Source organism: Theropithecus gelada, chromosome 17 (assembly GCF_003255815.1).
Source record: "Theropithecus gelada isolate Dixy chromosome 17, Tgel_1.0, whole genome shotgun sequence".
Lineage (NCBI taxonomy): Eukaryota > Metazoa > Chordata > Mammalia > Primates > Cercopithecidae > Theropithecus > Theropithecus gelada.
The window spans coordinates 64,655,624-64,673,431 of NC_037685.1; the positions used below are offsets into that span (position 1 = coordinate 64,655,624).

Consider the following 17,808-nt stretch of genomic DNA (forward strand, 5'->3'; position numbering starts at 1 on the left):
GAACGTGTTTGAGCTTCCCCAAAACTCCATTACCAAAAGATTGTCATTATCTGAGCTGTCTGGGAATTCCCTGAAAACACCCATTCATAGGGCTTATCTTTATTTAACCTGACTCAAATCATCACTAAAACTAGCTTATACCCAGGGTGTTTGTCAAAGACAGTCTGTAGTAACTAGTGAACATGGCAGTTGCCTGAAATGATAATAACAGTTGAGCCAAACAAGTTGCTAACCAAAAAGTTTAAAAAGAATAGCTGGGAGAATGAGATGTCCACAGGGGACTCAGAAAAGTTCCAATGTATTCCTAGGAATCTAGAAGGTCAAGTACATGTGCAGAACTGTGTGTCTACTCAGGAAAGACCTGATCTGTTCCTAATCTTCTACCTTTAGCTGACCTTGATGATCTGCACAAGCAGGAAATCAAGGCTAAAGCAGAGCTGTCAATTCTCTGCTGGAGCATTGAAGTCCTATTGTAACACGCACAAAAAGCCCCTCAGCAAAGACTGGGAGATGGATTTGTTGAAGGTATCTAAGAAAATCTCTGTCCAATCATTTGCTGATTACTAAATTAACTGAGTAGATACTTCAGTGGATACAACAAGGGATACAGACTTTAGAGAATTAATTCAGGATATTCATTAAACAGATAGCAATTATAACAACCCTGGGAAGAGAAGATCTGATTTCAAGAGGTACCATATCACCATATTTAAAATGTCCAGTTTTAAACAAATGAACAAATAAACAAAAAACCAAGACAGTGGATATCAGCAAATTATTCTAAAGTTTATATAAACGAGCAAAAGACTCAGAATCACCAACATAATAATGAAGGAGCAAAACTAGAGGACTAACAGTATTCAAATTCAAGACTTCCTGTGATGCCACAGTAATCATGATAGTGTGATATTGGTGAAAGAATAGACAAAGAGATAAATGGAACAGAAGGAGGAACCCAAAACAGACTCACACAAATAGAGTCAACTTACATTTATAAAGGAGCCAAGGCAATACAATGGATAAAAAATAGTCCTTCAACAAATGGTGTTGCAACAAGTGGATATTCACATGCAAAAAAAATTAGTCTAGACACAGACCTTATACAGTCACAAAAACTAATTCAAAATGAATCATAGACCTAAGTGTAAACACAAAACTATACAACTCCAAAAAGATAACATAGGAGAAAATCTAGATGGCTTTGAATAAAGTGATGACCTTTTAGATTCAACACCACAGGCATGGTCCATGAAAGAAATAATTGATAAACCAGACTTCATTAAAATTCAATACTTTTGATCAGAGAAAGACACTTTCAAGATAAAGAGAAGACAAGCTATATATGGGAAGAGCATATTTGCAAAAGATATCTCTGATAAAGGACTGTTAGCTAAAATTACGAAGAACCCTTAAAACTCAACAATAAGGAAACAAACAACCCAATTAATAAATGGGCAAAACATCTGAACAGAAACCTCGCTAAAGGAGATGAACATATGGCAAACAAGCCTTTAAAAGGATGCTCAACATCACATGTCATTAGGGAATTGCAAGTTAAAACATCCATGAGATACTATCACATATCTAAGGTAAAAATCTAAAAGACTGACAACACTAAATGCTGGTGGGAATGTGGAGCAACAGAAACTCTCATTCATTGCTGGTGGGAATGAAAAATGGTATGGCCACTTTGGAAGACAGTGGGCAGCTTCTTACTGCCAAACACACTTTTATCATATACTCGAGCAATTGCACTTCTAGGCATTTACTCAAATGAATGGAAAACTTACATCCACATGAAAGCCTGCACATAGGTGTTTACAGTAGCTTTTTCATAATCTTCAAAACTTGAAAACAACCGAGATGTCAGGTGAATGGATGAACTGTGGTCCATGCGGGCAACAGAATGTTATTCATCAGTAAAAAGATGTGAGCTGTCAAGCCATGAAAAGACATGAAAGAAACTTAAGTGCATCTTACTAAGTGAAAGAAGCCAATATGAGAAGGCTATATCCTTTACAGTTTCAACTATATGGCATTCTAGAAGACGTAAAACTATGGAGATAGTGAAAAGCTCAGGGGTTGCCAGGGGTTGGAGAGAGGAGGAGTGGAAAGGTGGAACACAGAGGATTTTTAGGGCAATGCAGGTACTCGTTATGATACTACAACAGTGGACGCATTTGTCAAAAGCACAGAATATGTAACACTAACTGTGAACCCTAATGTATACTATGGAGAATTTGGGTGATAATGATATGTCAATGTAGGTTCATCAATTCTAGAAAATGTACCAGTCTGGAGGGGGATGTTGATAGTGAGTGGATGGGGGGCTGTGCGTGTGTGGGAACAGGCTATATATGAAAACTGTCTATAGTTTCTGCTCAGTTTTGTTGTGAACCTAAAACTTCTCTAAGAAACAAAGTCAATTTTTAAAAATGAAGTCTTTTTTTATTCATTTAAAACAATTTCATTTTTTGGACTTTGAAATTGCTGATGTAAAATTATCTCTATGTCTTCTGTTCTTGGTCTACTTGCTCATTAGTTGCCATTCCTACTCACAAAGTCATCATCATTGAAGACATCTTAGACATTTTAGGTAGATTTCAAACAACCATCCAAATCTTCCTTCTGAATCCTGCCATAAGCCAAAGGGGAAAATAGTCTATGGTTGTCTGAAACTAGGTACATATTACCAGCATGGTATAGCATTGGCCTATGATTTAGCTTACACAAGGTAAAATAAACAGTGGCTAGATTCTGTAAGAATACAAATTGGATGAAACATAACCCTGACAGATGTAAATGCCTCTTTAAGATCTGGCTGCCTCAAGTAAAAGAATATGTCACAGTGGAAGCATTCATCACACTTTATCAAAACCACTGCAAAATTCTCGTGTGAGTGAAGCCAATCTGCATTTAGGACAAATATTTAGCCCGAGTATTTGCTTCCCTTTAACTTAATCATAAGTAATATAAAATCCTTCAGATAATCTGAGTTGGTCTAATACTGGTTGCTTGCAAAACTGTTCCTGCATGGATGAAAATTTCAATTATAGAATGTATTTGCAGCATGAATAGTGCGTCCTCCATTGGATTAGAGCCTTGATTGACACAAGGACCATAATTTATTCTTCTTCTAATTCCCATAAATCCTAGAAGGAAGTTTTATACATGATAGGCTCGGTAGGCTTTTCTTTTTGAACTGAGCATGCTTTGTTTATATAGGTCCAATCAGTGATTGACTTTAAGTAGTTACAATAGACCTTGGATAGTCAGAATAGCAGAAGTATTCTCCACCACTGAGTATGACAGGCTATGAGTTGCATCTTATTTGCATTCTTAATGCCTAGTACAGGCCCTGGCTCAGAGCCAATGCATTCAGTAAATGTTTGCTAAGGAAACATTAGATCCTGGACAACGCTAGGGACCACTTGGACTGATGCTTTTATTTTCAGATGGGAAGATAAAGTCTCTGAGGGGACCATATGCTCAAGGCAGCCACCCATTAGTGAGCAGCCAAGCTAGAACTTCTTTCTGCCCAGTGATTTATCTGCTCCTGTCTACTTAAGAAAAATTTTAGGAGGGCCCAAGAAATGAGAGCTTATGTCATGTACCCAGCACAGGCTGTTCAATAAAAGGTTGTTTCCATCCCCTCTCTATTTTCTCCATGGGAAGAGAAAACCCATAGCACATGATGAAGCCTGTCCTCTTCATGTTTTGAGCAAACTGGATTCATGTGTTAACCTAAACAGCACTTTGACCCTTTCGGAAGACAATAATACTGCTGGCACAACCTGTTAATTTTTACTGTTGTCTTCAGAATCCTTGAGAAGGGCTAATGTGTTAGCATATGGGAAATAGTCCGTAGTCTCATTTTAAGAGTGAAACTTGAAGTTCTAATGGGAAAGTCAACAAGAAGAGAAAAAGCCAAGATTCGTTCATCCCACAGTGTGCTGTGTACCAGGAATAGGTTAGGTGCTGGGAATACAGTATTTTAAAAGATATGGTCTCTGTCCTTGATAATCTCATGGTCCCATGTGGGATAGAAACATGATTAAAAAGAGAAGCTACTCACTTTCTGAGAGCATAGGGACAACACCTCCCAGAGGAGGTAATATTGGAGCATACCTATGATAGATTAAGAGAAATTTGCTGCCTAGGCAAGGAGAATTACAGGCAAAAAAAAAAAAAAAAAAAAAAAAAAAGCACAAAATAACAGGTTATAATCTAGGAACTGCAAATACATGAAAAGGGGTGATAGTCTGTTTTCATTGCTATTAAGGAATACCTGAGACTGGGTTAATTTATAAGAAAAGACATTTAATTTGGGTCATGGTTCTGTAGGTTGTACAAGAAGCACGGTGTTGGCCTCTGCTTCTGGCGAAGCCTCAGTAATCTTACCATCACAGCAGAAGGTGAAGAGGGAGCATGCATACCACACGGTGAGAGCAGAAGGGAGAGATAGAAAAGGGGAAGGTTCTGGGCTCTTTTAAATAACTAGATCTCACGTGAACTAACTGAGGGAGAATTCCACACCAGGAAGATGACACTAAATCTTTCATAAGGGATCTGCCTCCATGAGCCAACACCTCCCACCAGGCCCCAACTCCAACACTGGGAATTGTATTCCAATGTGAGATTCGGAGGGGACAGACATTCAAACCATTATCAAGGGATAAGCCTGGAGAAGCAGACAGGGGCTAGATCACAAAGGATTCAAATGAAGATGTTAGGAGCAATCCGGTGCAATGAGGAGCTACTGAAGGATTTAGACAGGAACGTAACATAGATTTGCAAGTTAGAAATGTAACTGGCAGCAGGATGGAGAAGGAACTAAAGAGAAACAATTAGAAGATGGTTCTAATAGTCCAGGGGAGAGATGGCAGAGAGATGCAGAAAGGGAGTGAGAGTGGGATGTCTGGGTGAAGACGGAGACTCGGCCATTGGTTGATGTGGAAGCTGCAGAGAGGCAGAAACAGAGGATGACTCCCAGATTTCAGACTTTCCTGAACATGCCGTTAAACACAGAAAACAAGGAAATAGGGAAGTCGACAGGGAGTTAGAATATGGGGGACATCGCGAGCTCATGTTCGGTTATGTTAAATTTTAGGGGCCCTGTCACATTCAGACCCACTTGGGAATGATCCACATATGGATGATACACACAGAAGATACATAATAATTAAAGCCAATCATCCAGGGGAAATTCAGAACTCTGGAGAATTCCAGTGGTTAAGGCACGGGCCAAGGAAGGGAACCAGGTTCAGGGAAGGCACAGTCAGAGATATAGGAGTTGACAATAACTAGCTGAAGATGGTGTCCTAGGAACCTGGAATTGAGATAGAATGGGAGTGGTGAGAGGCTCCTCCTTCACATATTTTTTTCATTTTTTCTTCTTCTCTTCTCAAAACCCATGCTACTACTTTGCTGACACTATACCTGCTAACACTGAGGCTTTAGTCGTACAAAAGAAAAAAAAAAAAAAAAGGCCATTCTTCTACACTCTTATAAAGTCTTACCCTGCCTTTTGCTTAAAGAATTCCAGGAACTGGCCTTAGGAAACCAAACACTGAACCAAGGTTGCAGTGTCCCACCTCAGAAAGGAATGCTGAACAACTAACGTACAGCCTTGTTGCCTCCAGCCAGACCTCAAGGTGGCCCATCACTCAAGATAATCATCATGATCGTGACCTACCCATCCCCTACCCATCATGGGCTTTGCCCAGCCCAGCCCACATACCTCCTCCGATGTCAATTCTCTGCCTAATAAAAAAATCCCTCCCAGCTCTTTTTGGGGAACTAACTGGAGGATCCTTGGGCCTCTGCTGTCTCCCTTGTGCTCAAGCACAAGCCTTGAAATAAAAGCCTAGCCTGGCCCTGTGTGAACTCCCATATTACGTGGGGAGCCACAGAGCCGGTGGCCTGTAACAGAATGAGCTTTAAAAAAAGGAGACAGTAATTGGGTAGCTGAATCAAATCTTTAAGAAAGAGTAAGTGATAAAGCCTAGAAACGCTTTTTGGATTGAGCAGTTCATGAGGGCAGTATTAGGAAAGACACGGACATTCTTTTAAAATGTCTAGCTAAGAAGGAGGGTGATTTAGGTTATTTTGAGGAGAAAGTGAAGAATGTATCACCACATAGTCTTCTCTAACATGAAGATGCAATAAAGTAATTTAAGAACTGACAGGCTGTTTTTTTTCCAGGTTCCAGTTCAATTTAACAAATGTTTCTCGAAGTCCTGCTCAGTTCAAGGCCATGTGACACCAAGCACCCACAATACACCACTGACTAAGATGCCCTCCCCACTATTGAGCACTTGGAAACTGGTATAAAGTCCCTTGCATGGTCAGCAGACCATAATGGAAGTAAGGCGGTGGTCAGCAGAAAATCGAGCTGTGCACGGACTGCCTGAGCACACAGGAGAAAGAGCCAGAGACGGATGCCCAGGGCCTGGGAGGACGGCCAGGAGTGCAGGAATGGAGGGACCGGGAAGAGGGACCGGAGAAACGTCAGGCAGCTGTGTGCCGGGAGGGATGTTAAGTGGCCTATGTGCCCTGAGTATTGCAGGGTGGCTGGGAGGTGCCCAGGCCCAGACCCGCAGGGACCTTTAACTCATGCTGAAACAGAAGCCTGGGGAGACACCCAGCGGCCCTCTGCCTACAGATGTATAGGAAAACAATAGGACTCTCTCCTTCCTTGTAGTTTAGATTCCTATTTGACATCTAAACTGCCAGACTTCAGACTGGTCATGAAGTCTCTTGTGCTGATTTAATGACTAGTTTCCTGTGATACTTCTAATATTCCTGCCAAAGGCTGGAGAGAAATAACAACCAGGGGCATGTTGAGTTCATCTCTTACAGACAATTCTGATTAAAGCCTAGTAGCCTGAACTTCTCACCCAGGCTCCTATGTATGTCCTAGCCCTGCCTGTTGGGGAGTGTTACGGGCGGGGCCCTCCAAGACTTTCAGGAACCTAAGTCACTGAGGATGTGTTCCTAACCCTGGGATCAAAGGCAAGTCAGGGAGCAGCTCCTCCTCCTCGGGCTGTAGCTGCAGGGCATGGGAAAGGTCTCCATGCTGGCGGACTTTCGGAAAACGCAGATTCTGGAGAGCAGAGGTGGATACGCCAATGCCAAAGAGATGATGCTGGTATGTAACTCCATGAGGGTAGGGCCGTTCAACAATCACAGGCCATCCACAGGGAGGGTGTCGGGCACAGAGGGGGCAGGGGGCAGGAAAAAGAAAGAGGACAGTCAGAAGTCAGAAGTCAGCAGGTGGTGTCACCGTGCCACCATGCAGCCAGGGAAGGCCACACCTCTGCTCAGCTTTTCCCTGTGATGTTCTGCCGAGTGGTCAGGCTGCAGCGGAATACTGGCCTCTGTTCCAGCCCATAAACTCCAAAACAGCTGCCCCTGGACATTAGTTGAGGTGCAGCAGAAAAGCAGTTAAACACTGAGGGTTCTAGCTATACAAAGAAAATTAAGTACATGTATGTTGTCCAGCGACACGATATCTGTGTGGAACTGTGTGAATTTCGTTTAGCTTGTGCAAGAAAATAAATGTAAATAGCTATGTGCTTTAATCATCAGGACTTCAAGGAAGAGCATAGGCTCTCTTGGCTATTCAATAAAAAATGATGGCCAAAGTGGCCCAGGGGAAAGAACTTAAAAAAAAAAAAAAAAGTCCAGGTTTTCTTGGACTTCTTTTGTTTGTGGAATTTCAGACCAATTTCATATTCACATGTGCCTGTACTGGAAAATTGAGCGGGGTGTCCTTAGCTTTTTATTACAACTGTTTATAACAATTGCATCGGATCCAGATAATTTTTCTAGTGAGAACTGGTCCAGGTTCAAGTGAGGGTCATGACTAGAGATTTCTGGAGAGGGTCAAGAACTGAAGGCTGGACAAAGCAGTCTGGCGGGAACTGTGTGCTCAGGAGCCCACCCCTCACTGATCCTGAGGGAGTTTCTTTCCTTCCCCTTCCCCTGCCTGCCCGTAGAGAGGATTCCCCCGGCATCCACTCTTAGTCCTCCCCTGACTGGCCCAGCTGTCCCCGAGTGACCTCATGTACTCTCAGGGCCTTCCTCCTCACACGCTGGTGACTTCACATCTCCATCCCCAGCTCCAGGCCAGGCATCCTACTGCTCACTGGACATTGGCACCTCATCCACCCAACACCTCAGCCCACCCTGTCTTCCCTCCTGACTTGCTCCTTCTTCATGGCTGTTCCCCACCTCAGGGAAGGGCATCTCTACCACCCAACTGCTCAAACCAGGAGGACTCTGCTCATCCTCAATTCTGAACAACACCTGTTATTCATAGGCTGTTATGAAAATTAAGTGAGATCAACATAAAGAGCTTAGCACACAACTTCATGCATAATGAATACTCACTAAATGTTAGCCATTAGCATCTGGCAAGGCAAGGCATTTTTTAAAACATTGCTAATGTTTTTAATAATGCAATACAAACACCTAAAATATATATAGACAAGTGAATAACAAGAATATAAAGTCTCTCTCTTCCCCTCAATCTCCTCCCTGATTTTGTACCTTCTCGCACATTCTTCCTGAAAGCTTAGGCATATAAAAGTCATCCTGAGTACCTGGTTGAAAAAGGTCACAAAAGAGGCCATTAAAAAATATATAAAATCATTTTTATACAAAGTAATATATACTAGCAAAATCCCCTATATTTGAACCTATTATGTCTGTTCCTGACTATACCTCAAGTGTGTCCCCAAACTCTATAGACTAGGGAGGCAGGCAGCTAGCCAGGGAACAGATATGATTACTTGCAGGAAGCTAAAAGCAATACAAATAGGGCCAGACAGGTTAGTACAAGAAACCGCTTCCTAGTGGAAAAGAATGGTTACAACAGGCTGTACCAATACAGACAGACAGCAGCCATCCTGCTTTAGGCATAGATAAGAATGTAACAAAGAAGAAACTGGCCACGATGGGTTAAATCCAAGATATACATGCTACAATTAATTAGTATATATTTAAAAACACAAATTATGCAAATGAACGACTGCCAACCCTTGGCTGCATTGCTCCCCCATTACCATAAAATTTCCACGGGGAAGGGCATCCCACTTCTATCACGTACCTAATGCTATGGCGGTTCCAGATTAACCATATTTAGTCAATAAAAGGGTGGCACTCCAATTCCGAAAACTGCCCATCAATTTCCTGGAAACCCCATTCCCTTAGTATAGAATATCCCATGCCTTCATTAAGCCTATTCATCTAGTACGTCAGCCCTGGCCATGTTGGGCATGGCTCCTTGTCTTCAGCATGTCCCTGTTCCTCCCTTGAGTATGTTCTTGCTTTTGCTCTGCAATAAATCTGCTACATTTTCACTTTGGTCTTGCTTTCAAATTCTTTCATGTGACAAAGACAAGAGCCTGAAATGGCTCCACTGGCAACACTAGGATTGCCGTGGGGTCCATGGTGTGGGGTGGGGAAGGGGGAAGATGCCTTTTCTGCGCATTTAGTTTTTTTTAAAAAACTAAAAGTTCAAACGAGCCCATCCAAATGTCACGCATTCTTGTCTGGGTAATTCCTACTACTATTTATTAGCTGTGAGTGAGCACATTATTTTACCCCTCTGTTTCTCAGTTTCCTCCTCTGTAAAGGGGGAGTAATGTTAAGAGCCCATCTTTATAGACAAGAATGCTGAAGAACTTAAAATAAAAAGGAGCCTATCTTATAGTGCTACCATGAGAATTTAATGAGTAAATACTTGTAATATGCTTAAATGCAGTGCCTGGTATGTAATGAGTACTTTGTAAGCTTTTTAAATAAATAAAATAACTATTTATTGGGATCTGTATTTATTTATAGACTCAAGATTTTAAAGGTGGAAGTGACTGTGGTGATCATGTAACCCCCATATCCTTTTCCCAGTGACTTGCCCAAGGGCTCAGTTAATTGTCACTTATTATTTATTATATGATATAATAATCTGAAATGTAATACTGTACATTATCTGTGATAAGGATTCTAAAAGGAAAACTATTTAAAATATATTATCAATATTCATACTTTAATATTATTTATGTTATTTAACATACTCAAATCAAGTATGGGCCTTTGTGTGTATAGATAAATTGTAGATACCATTTTTGTCAACACTACCTTCCAATCCCCACCCCTGTCCCGTGTGAAAATCATTATTCATTATCCTTTTAAATACTAAGGGCAATGATAGGTATACTATATAATCCTAACCAATTCCTTAGCTCTAGCAAACAAGGTGAATGCCCTTGTTTTGCATGTGCCATAATTAATTAGTATTTATTAAAAAACACAAATTATGCAAATGGATTACTGGCTTAACCTTAAATTAGACATTCAGAGATGGCCAGGCATGGTGGCTCATGCCTGTAATCCTAACATTTTGTGAGGCTGAGGCGGACGAATCACTTCAGGTCACAAGTTCGAAACCAGCCTGGCCAACATGGTGAAACCCCATCTCTAATAAAAATACAAAAAATTTAGCCGGGCGTGGTGGTGGGTGCCTGTAATCCCAGATAGTTGGGAGGCTGAGGCAGTAGAATTGCTTGTACCTGTGAGGTGGAGGTTGCAGTGAGCTGAGATTGTACCACTGCACTCCAGCCTGGGTGACAGAGTGAGACTCTGTCTAAAAATAAACAAACAAACAAAAAAAGAAATTCAGAGATCATCTTGAGCATCAAGGCTGTATGTCAGCTGCCTGAGCAAATACTGCAAACCAAAATGTGAATTTAACATAGTACTTCTCCTTTAAAATAGTTCATTCAGGAGCTTTGGTTTACTGCAATTTGTACTAAAGGTTACAAACTCTGTAAACTATTTTAACACCTTGACTATCCCTACATTCTGATAAAGTTACTGTTTCAATGAGCTCACCTAGGTACTTAGATTTGCAAGTAGCTTCTCATGACTCACAGGAGAAAATGTTTTTCAGTTAAGAATTCAACAAAAAACATCAGAATACAATTACAATTGTGGTTGTCACAATAACAAACAATGCACTTTCCTGACTTGCAGGGACAAACATTTATGGAGTGTCTACTATGCAGCCTTGCTGGAGCGACAGTGAGACATGGTTGTCATTCTGGAGGTCACACCTTCTGCAAAAGACAGCAAACCTGTCTAGTTTCTGGGGCCTAAAATGAGAGCTAGAGACAAAGAGATAGAGAGAGAGAACAAGAGAAAGCTACACATTTACATATTCAGAGCCTCAAAGCCAGGCCTTGGTCCTCCCTGCCAGACACATCTTTAGTACAATATATATTTCCAAACCAATCAAAAAAGGTAACACTGTTTAAAAACTCTTCAAGAGTACATTGGGACCTAGGGCATTCACTGTCTACACAGGAGAGATGCTTGCAGAAAACCAAAGGTGAGTGAAATTCTTGTCATGGCTAACACTTGTGGCAGCTCTTTGACTCTCCCGTCTTCATCTGTCTACCTGGTAGAAGCTGCCTGCCCTCCGGCTGTGGTTCGGTTTATGATCTGCATTAGCGCAGCATTTCAAATACGTACATGAAACGTAGAGCCCAAAAAGCTTTAAAAATAAAACAAGAGACCAGCTCCATCTCTGTGTCTTTGGTGCACACGGAAGAAAACAAAGAAAATCACAACCCCTTACTGCTGTCTTGGCATCCATCATGACTCACCATGTGAGTGGCTGAGGGTCTAATTAACCACTCATCAATCTCAAAGTTTTAAAAGCGCTGCCATGGCCCTGGGACTGGAGATCTTCCTTCTGCCTGCTTTCTGCTATTTGCAAAGCTGGAAATCTGTGTCTTGGTGGATCTCAAGAGGAAGGGAAAGAAACTCCACACTTGTTTGTAGCCAAGCCACCTCCATCTGTCTACCTCCTCTGCTTCTTCCTTTGATCCACCCCGGGTATGACTACTCCTTTGGCCTCTGTTCTACCCACAGCTCCTACGCCCTGAGAATCTCAGTTCGCACACCTCCAGCCAAATGTTTTTCTTGCTTCATAATATTTTTGGAGACATAGCTGCCATAGGAATTATTCCAGTTATAACAACTTCCTGCCACTCTAACCATTTTTACACAAGCCGGGCCCTTATCAGGAGCGCTGTGGTGTCTAGCATTGCAGCCCTATTCCACGGTGATGTGGTAATGTCTTTGGGGGTATGTAAGTATGAATCCTGCTACCGGCTATATCATGACAGATCATGTGCTCTACAAGAGAAGACTTCCTGATTTTTCTAGATGACACTAGTATTATTATTCTTAAGTTTATATCTCTAAATGATTTCACATTAACTGTACTTGCTCATCCCTATGATATGTCTGAAAGACATTTTCTGTTGTTAAAGCATACACTTTGATGAAAAGCCCATAACGTAGTCAAGCATCTCAGATCACATGCAGCAGTGAGTGGATAAGGATCCATCACCCACGTTTGAGATTCAAAGCTTGACCCGCTAAGCCACCTATATCATCCTGTAAATAGAACTGCATAATCAGAGACAATCTTTGTCCTTGCAATCCTGATTTTAAAATATGTAATAGAATTTTCATTCTTGGTTTAAAATGTAACTTTTCGTTAACATTTTAGACATAAAATCTTCAGGAAACTACTACAAAGCTACTAGAACTCATGAGTGAGTTTTAGAAAGATTGCAGGATACGAAGACAATACACAAAAAATTGTATGCTATCAATGGGCAACGAAGACAAACATTAAAACGCTATCATTTACATTAACACCATGAACATGAAATTCTTAGATACTATCAATGTGAACCACTCATATGCTTGAAACTACAAATCACTCTTGAAAAAATCAAAGGAGACCAAGTAGAGACATATACTGTGTTTATTAACACAAAGACTAAATATTGTTGAAATATCAGTTCTCCACAAACTGATACAGAGATTCCACAAATCCAAATCAAAACCCTTTTAGGATTTTAAAAATAAATATCGATAAACTGTTTGTAAAAATTATATGGAAAGTCAGAGGCACTAGAATAGCCAAAGAAGAAAAAGAAGAACAAAGTTAAAGAACTCAGACTATTGCATTCCAGGACTTAACCTAAGTAATCAAGGCAGTGTCACACTGATGAAAGAACAGACACATAGATAAATGGGGGCAGAATAGAGAGTCTAGAAATAGACTTACACATACATGGTCAAAGGCAATTCAGTAAAGACAGTATAGTTTTTTCAATATTGATCTGAAATGATTGGACATTGATATGCAAAAAGTAAATCTTGACTCATATCTTGTACTTTCTACAAAAATGAACTAAAAATGGGTCATAGACCTAAATATAAAACACAAACCTATGAAATTTCCAGAAGAAAACATAGGGTAAACAGTTGTGACCTTATGTTAGCTAAAGATTTCTTAGATATGACATTAAAAGCATAAATAAAAATAGGTAAAACTGGATTTCGAAAAATGAAAAACTTTTGTTCTGTGAAAGACACTGTTAAGTGACTGAAAATGCAAGCTACAGCCTGGCAGAAAATATTTACAAAACACCTTTCTGACAAAGGACTCATATCTAGGACATATCCAAACTCTCAAAACTCAAATACTAAGAAAAACAATACAATTAAAAATGGTCAAAAGAGTTGAATACATATTTTATAAAAGAAGAGGTATGGATGGTAAATAAGCACATGTTCAATGTTGTTAGTCATTAAGAAAGTGCAAATGAGTTAATACCAGACAGCTATTAAAATGTCTAAAAGCAAAACAAAAACTGACAATACGAAGATGTGGAGCAGTAAGGACTCTCATACACTGTCAGTGGGAGTATAAGATGTATTTCATTTTGGAAAAATTTAGTGGTTCATTAAAAAGTTAAAATAAACTTACCATATAGACCCCATGATCCCATTCCTAGGATTTTACATCAAAGAAATGAAAACTTACATGCTCATGCAAAACCCTGAATATGAACATTTAGAGTAGGTTTATAATCACCCAAAGTGGCAACAACCCAAATGTTCTTCAACTGGCAAACGGATAAACAAATGTAGGACATCCATACAATGGAAGACTATTCAGAAATAGAAAGCAATGAACTATTAAAACACATAGCAACATAAATGACTTTTTATTATTTTATAACAAGTGAAAGAAGCCATACTAAAAAGGCTACATGCTGTTTGATTTCATTTGTATGATATTTTGGCAAACTATAGGTACAAAAAACAAATCAGTCGTTGCCAGAATTTGGGAGTAGGAGTAGAAGCTGCTAACAAGAAGGGGGGAATTTTGGGAGTGATGAAAGTGTTTTATATCTTTTTTTTTTTCTTTTTTCTTTTTTGAGACAGAGTCCTGCTCTATTACCTAGGCTGGAGTGCAGTGGCACAACCTTGGCTCACTGCAACCTCTGCCTCTTGGGCTCAAGCAATCCTCCCATCCTAGCCTCCCAAGTAGCTGGAACTACAGATGTGTGCCACCATGCCCAGCTAATTTTTGTATTTTTGGTAGGGATCATGTATCACCATGTTGCCCAGGCTTGTCTCAAACTCCTGGGCCCAAGAGATCCATCCAACTCAGCCTCCCACAGTGTTGGGATTACAGGCATGAGCCACAACACCTGGTCTGCTCTGTATCTTGAGTGTGGTGGTGGTTATAACAACTTGGAGGCATTTGTCAAAGCTCAAAGACCGATTCACTGAAAATAGTCAATTTTACTATATATATATATATATATATATATATATATATGTATTAGTCCATTTTCACACTGCTGATAAAGGCATACCCGAGACTGGGAAGAAAAAGAGATTTAATTGGACTTACAGTTCCACATGGCTGGGGAGGTCTCAGAATCATGGCGGTAGGCAAAAGGCCCTTCTTACATGGTGGTGACAAGAGCAAATGAGGAAGATGCAAAAGCAGAAAGACCTGATAAAACCATCAGATCTCGTGAGACATATTCACTACCATGAAAACAGTATGGAGGAAACTGCCCCCATGATTCAAAGTATCTCCCACGGGGTCCCTCCCATAACACGTGGGAATTATGGGAATACAATTCAAGATAAGATTTGGGTGGGGACACAGAGACAAACCATATCAATATGTTATACCTCAGCTGGTCTCTGTGGCTCACACCTGTAATCTCAGCACTTTGGGAGGCTGAGGTGAGTGGATCACTTGAGGCCAGGAGGAGTTTGAGACCAGCCTGGCCAACATGGTGACACCACGTCTCTACTAAAAATACAAAAATTAGCCAGGTGTGGTGGCATGTGCCTGTAGTCCCAGCTACTCCACAGGCTGTGGCAGGAACCATTTGAACCCAGGAGACCAAGTTTGCAGTGAACTGAGATTGCACTACTGCACTGCAGCCTGGGCGACACAGTAAGACTCTGTCTCAAAAAAAAAAAAAAAAAAAGTTATACCTCAACTTAATGAAAATATAAATTTCAAAAATTCAATAGGATAAAGATAAGTAATATATAATTTTTCAAATATTAAAAGAAGCTAACTAGCAAAAAAATACACGGTTAAAACTGAGAGGGAAAACTCAGGATGAAGTGCTGGCTGCAAGGCTGAGTAGAGTGAATGCTTATGAGGAGGAATCTGCTCTTGCTCAGTGTGTACCTTAGACGTGCAGAAGATGAAACACTGCTTTTCCAATTCATTACCTTTACAGAATCACAACCAGATCATCCATTCACTTCGTAAGCTCCCATAAATGGCATATTGAGTTTGTTTGTTTTCTCATCTAAATAGCTTGGTCCTGTCATTTATGATTTGAAGAGTTCTTTGCTCTTCCACCCCCGTAAGCAAACCCATAGTATTATTTTCTTGAACATTTAGAGATCATTTCTTAACACAAATCTATTTTCTCTTCATATAGAAAACAAAGAGTGACTGGTTTGTGACACAAAAATATATATGTATATATATGTCTGAAGATTCAGCAAGCCTAGGATTAGGTAATTTACACACTATTTAATGTGCGCTGATCTCTCCTGTCTTCATAAGTTTTGCTAACCATTACTTTCCCTTCAAACTACTACCTTATCTATGTCAAACGCAGAATATACTAGAAAGAGCACTAGATTTAGCATTAGGAGTACTGTTTTAAGGTCATTTTGGCCCTAAACTAGCTGTATGGCCTTGGTAAAATGACTCCTCTCCCATAACTAATCCTTATCTTCAGCTCTGACCTCTCTTCAGGGCTTTAGTTATGAAACTTCAAATTCCTACAGACACATACCACCTCTCAGGCAGCATTTAATTCTTCAGGAATATAGATAGCTTCTCCTGGATCTTTTATTATTACCCAAATTATAATTGTTATTTGTTCAGGTACTCATACCTCATTTCTTCAACTGAGTGTCTTCAACAAGATTATACACTGTTTTAAGGGGAAGAAATTATCCATATATACATCTTTGTCTCCTTACACTATCTATCGTAAAATAGTAGCTTAAATAGGCCAGTTTGTTGCTACAATTACTTGAGTTTACACATACCAGTTTGAGGAGATAATCACTTGACTTAGCAAAAAATACAGCCAAGTTTGACATATTCACAGTTTTTCAGAGTCTTCCCTGACCACACATGATGAGGCTGCTCATGCTGCTTCCCTCCACTGACCCATCCACACCCCCAATCATCGTCTACATCCCCATGTTGTTTTAGCTTATGCACAGCATTTACACTCTCTGAAATAACATTTCCCCCTCCTTCTTTCTTTCTCTCACTCTCTCTCTCTCCTTTCTCTGTCTTTTTCCTAATCTATTGTCCAAAGGCTGCTACTAGGATTTAAGCTCCATGAAAACACAAACTGATCATGCTCATTAAAAGTAGTACATTTAGAACCTGCACCCGGGTCAGGCACACGGTAGGCACTCAATGAATACCTGCCGAATAGCTGAACTCGTCCTTTAGTATAGTGATGCCTGTTGTAGACTGAAGAGTGGAAAGAAACAAAAATACTTCACATGGTTTACCTGCAAAGAGGTTCTACAAGGTCCTTTTCAAGAAAATCATGATCATTCTTGACAGCCACAATGTTGATGGGAAATTGTGAATCTGTGAGAGAGAAAGAGAGGCAAAGAAGTCGATGTACTTTGTTTTATCCGAATGAGCACCAACATATTCAGACCTTCAAGGTCTGTAAAAGCCACTGATTTTAATAGCAGTGACTGCCCATCGTCATTGTTGGGAATGTTTAAGAGAGCAAACAATTGCTATCACTGTAAATGCTTTTAGGAGTACAATATAAGTGCAAAATATGAGGATAGTCAAGTGCTTGACCTTGGATGGGATTGAACACTAAGTGCCTGCATTTTTCTAGCTCATCCTTATCACAGTCATAGGCGGACGTGGCCTCAGAGAAGAGCTTTTGCACTTTCACCATCCACCTAACATGTAGGTTACTCGCATCTGTCTTGATGGTTTCATGAAATACTTAATCTGGCAGATTGTTTTTCCTTCAAAAAGGAAATTTCCAAAAATACCCAAAGTTCTATCATCTGAAATTTTTTTTTTGTAGCAAAATCTTTATCACTCTGGAGTATCAGCAAAATACTCAACTTGATTCTATCCAAAAAGAATAATTCGAACACTACTTCTCTCCAATAGACAATTCATGCCAGCTTTGAAGGTCACAGGCAATATTTAGAACATAGTGTTAATTCTGGGTACCTCGTTCATGGAGGTAGCAATCTGCAGCTCATTGGAATAGAGGGCATAGCCAAGTCTAACAATGCTGGGTCACTATCATTGTCTTGCCACTTTTTCCTTTATCTCATCTTATATTTTGCGCTGTCTACACCTTGCCAATCATGATAAATCTAAGG

At 40.2% G+C, this 17,808-nt stretch overlaps 1 protein-coding gene across 6 annotated transcripts in view; it reads right to left on the reverse strand.

The window, feature by feature from the left end:
* STARD13 (StAR related lipid transfer domain containing 13) overlaps window positions 1-17,808 on the reverse strand; it is a 553,154-nt gene that overhangs the window by 46,053 nt on the left and 489,293 nt on the right. For all 6 annotated transcript variants that reach the window (XM_025364225.1, XM_025364224.1, XM_025364222.1 and 3 more), the window contains one exon: window positions 16,957-17,038. In XM_025364225.1, coding sequence (XP_025220010.1) covers window positions 16,957-17,038 — 82 coding nt within the window. The remainder of the gene's footprint in view (window positions 1-16,956; window positions 17,039-17,808) is intronic.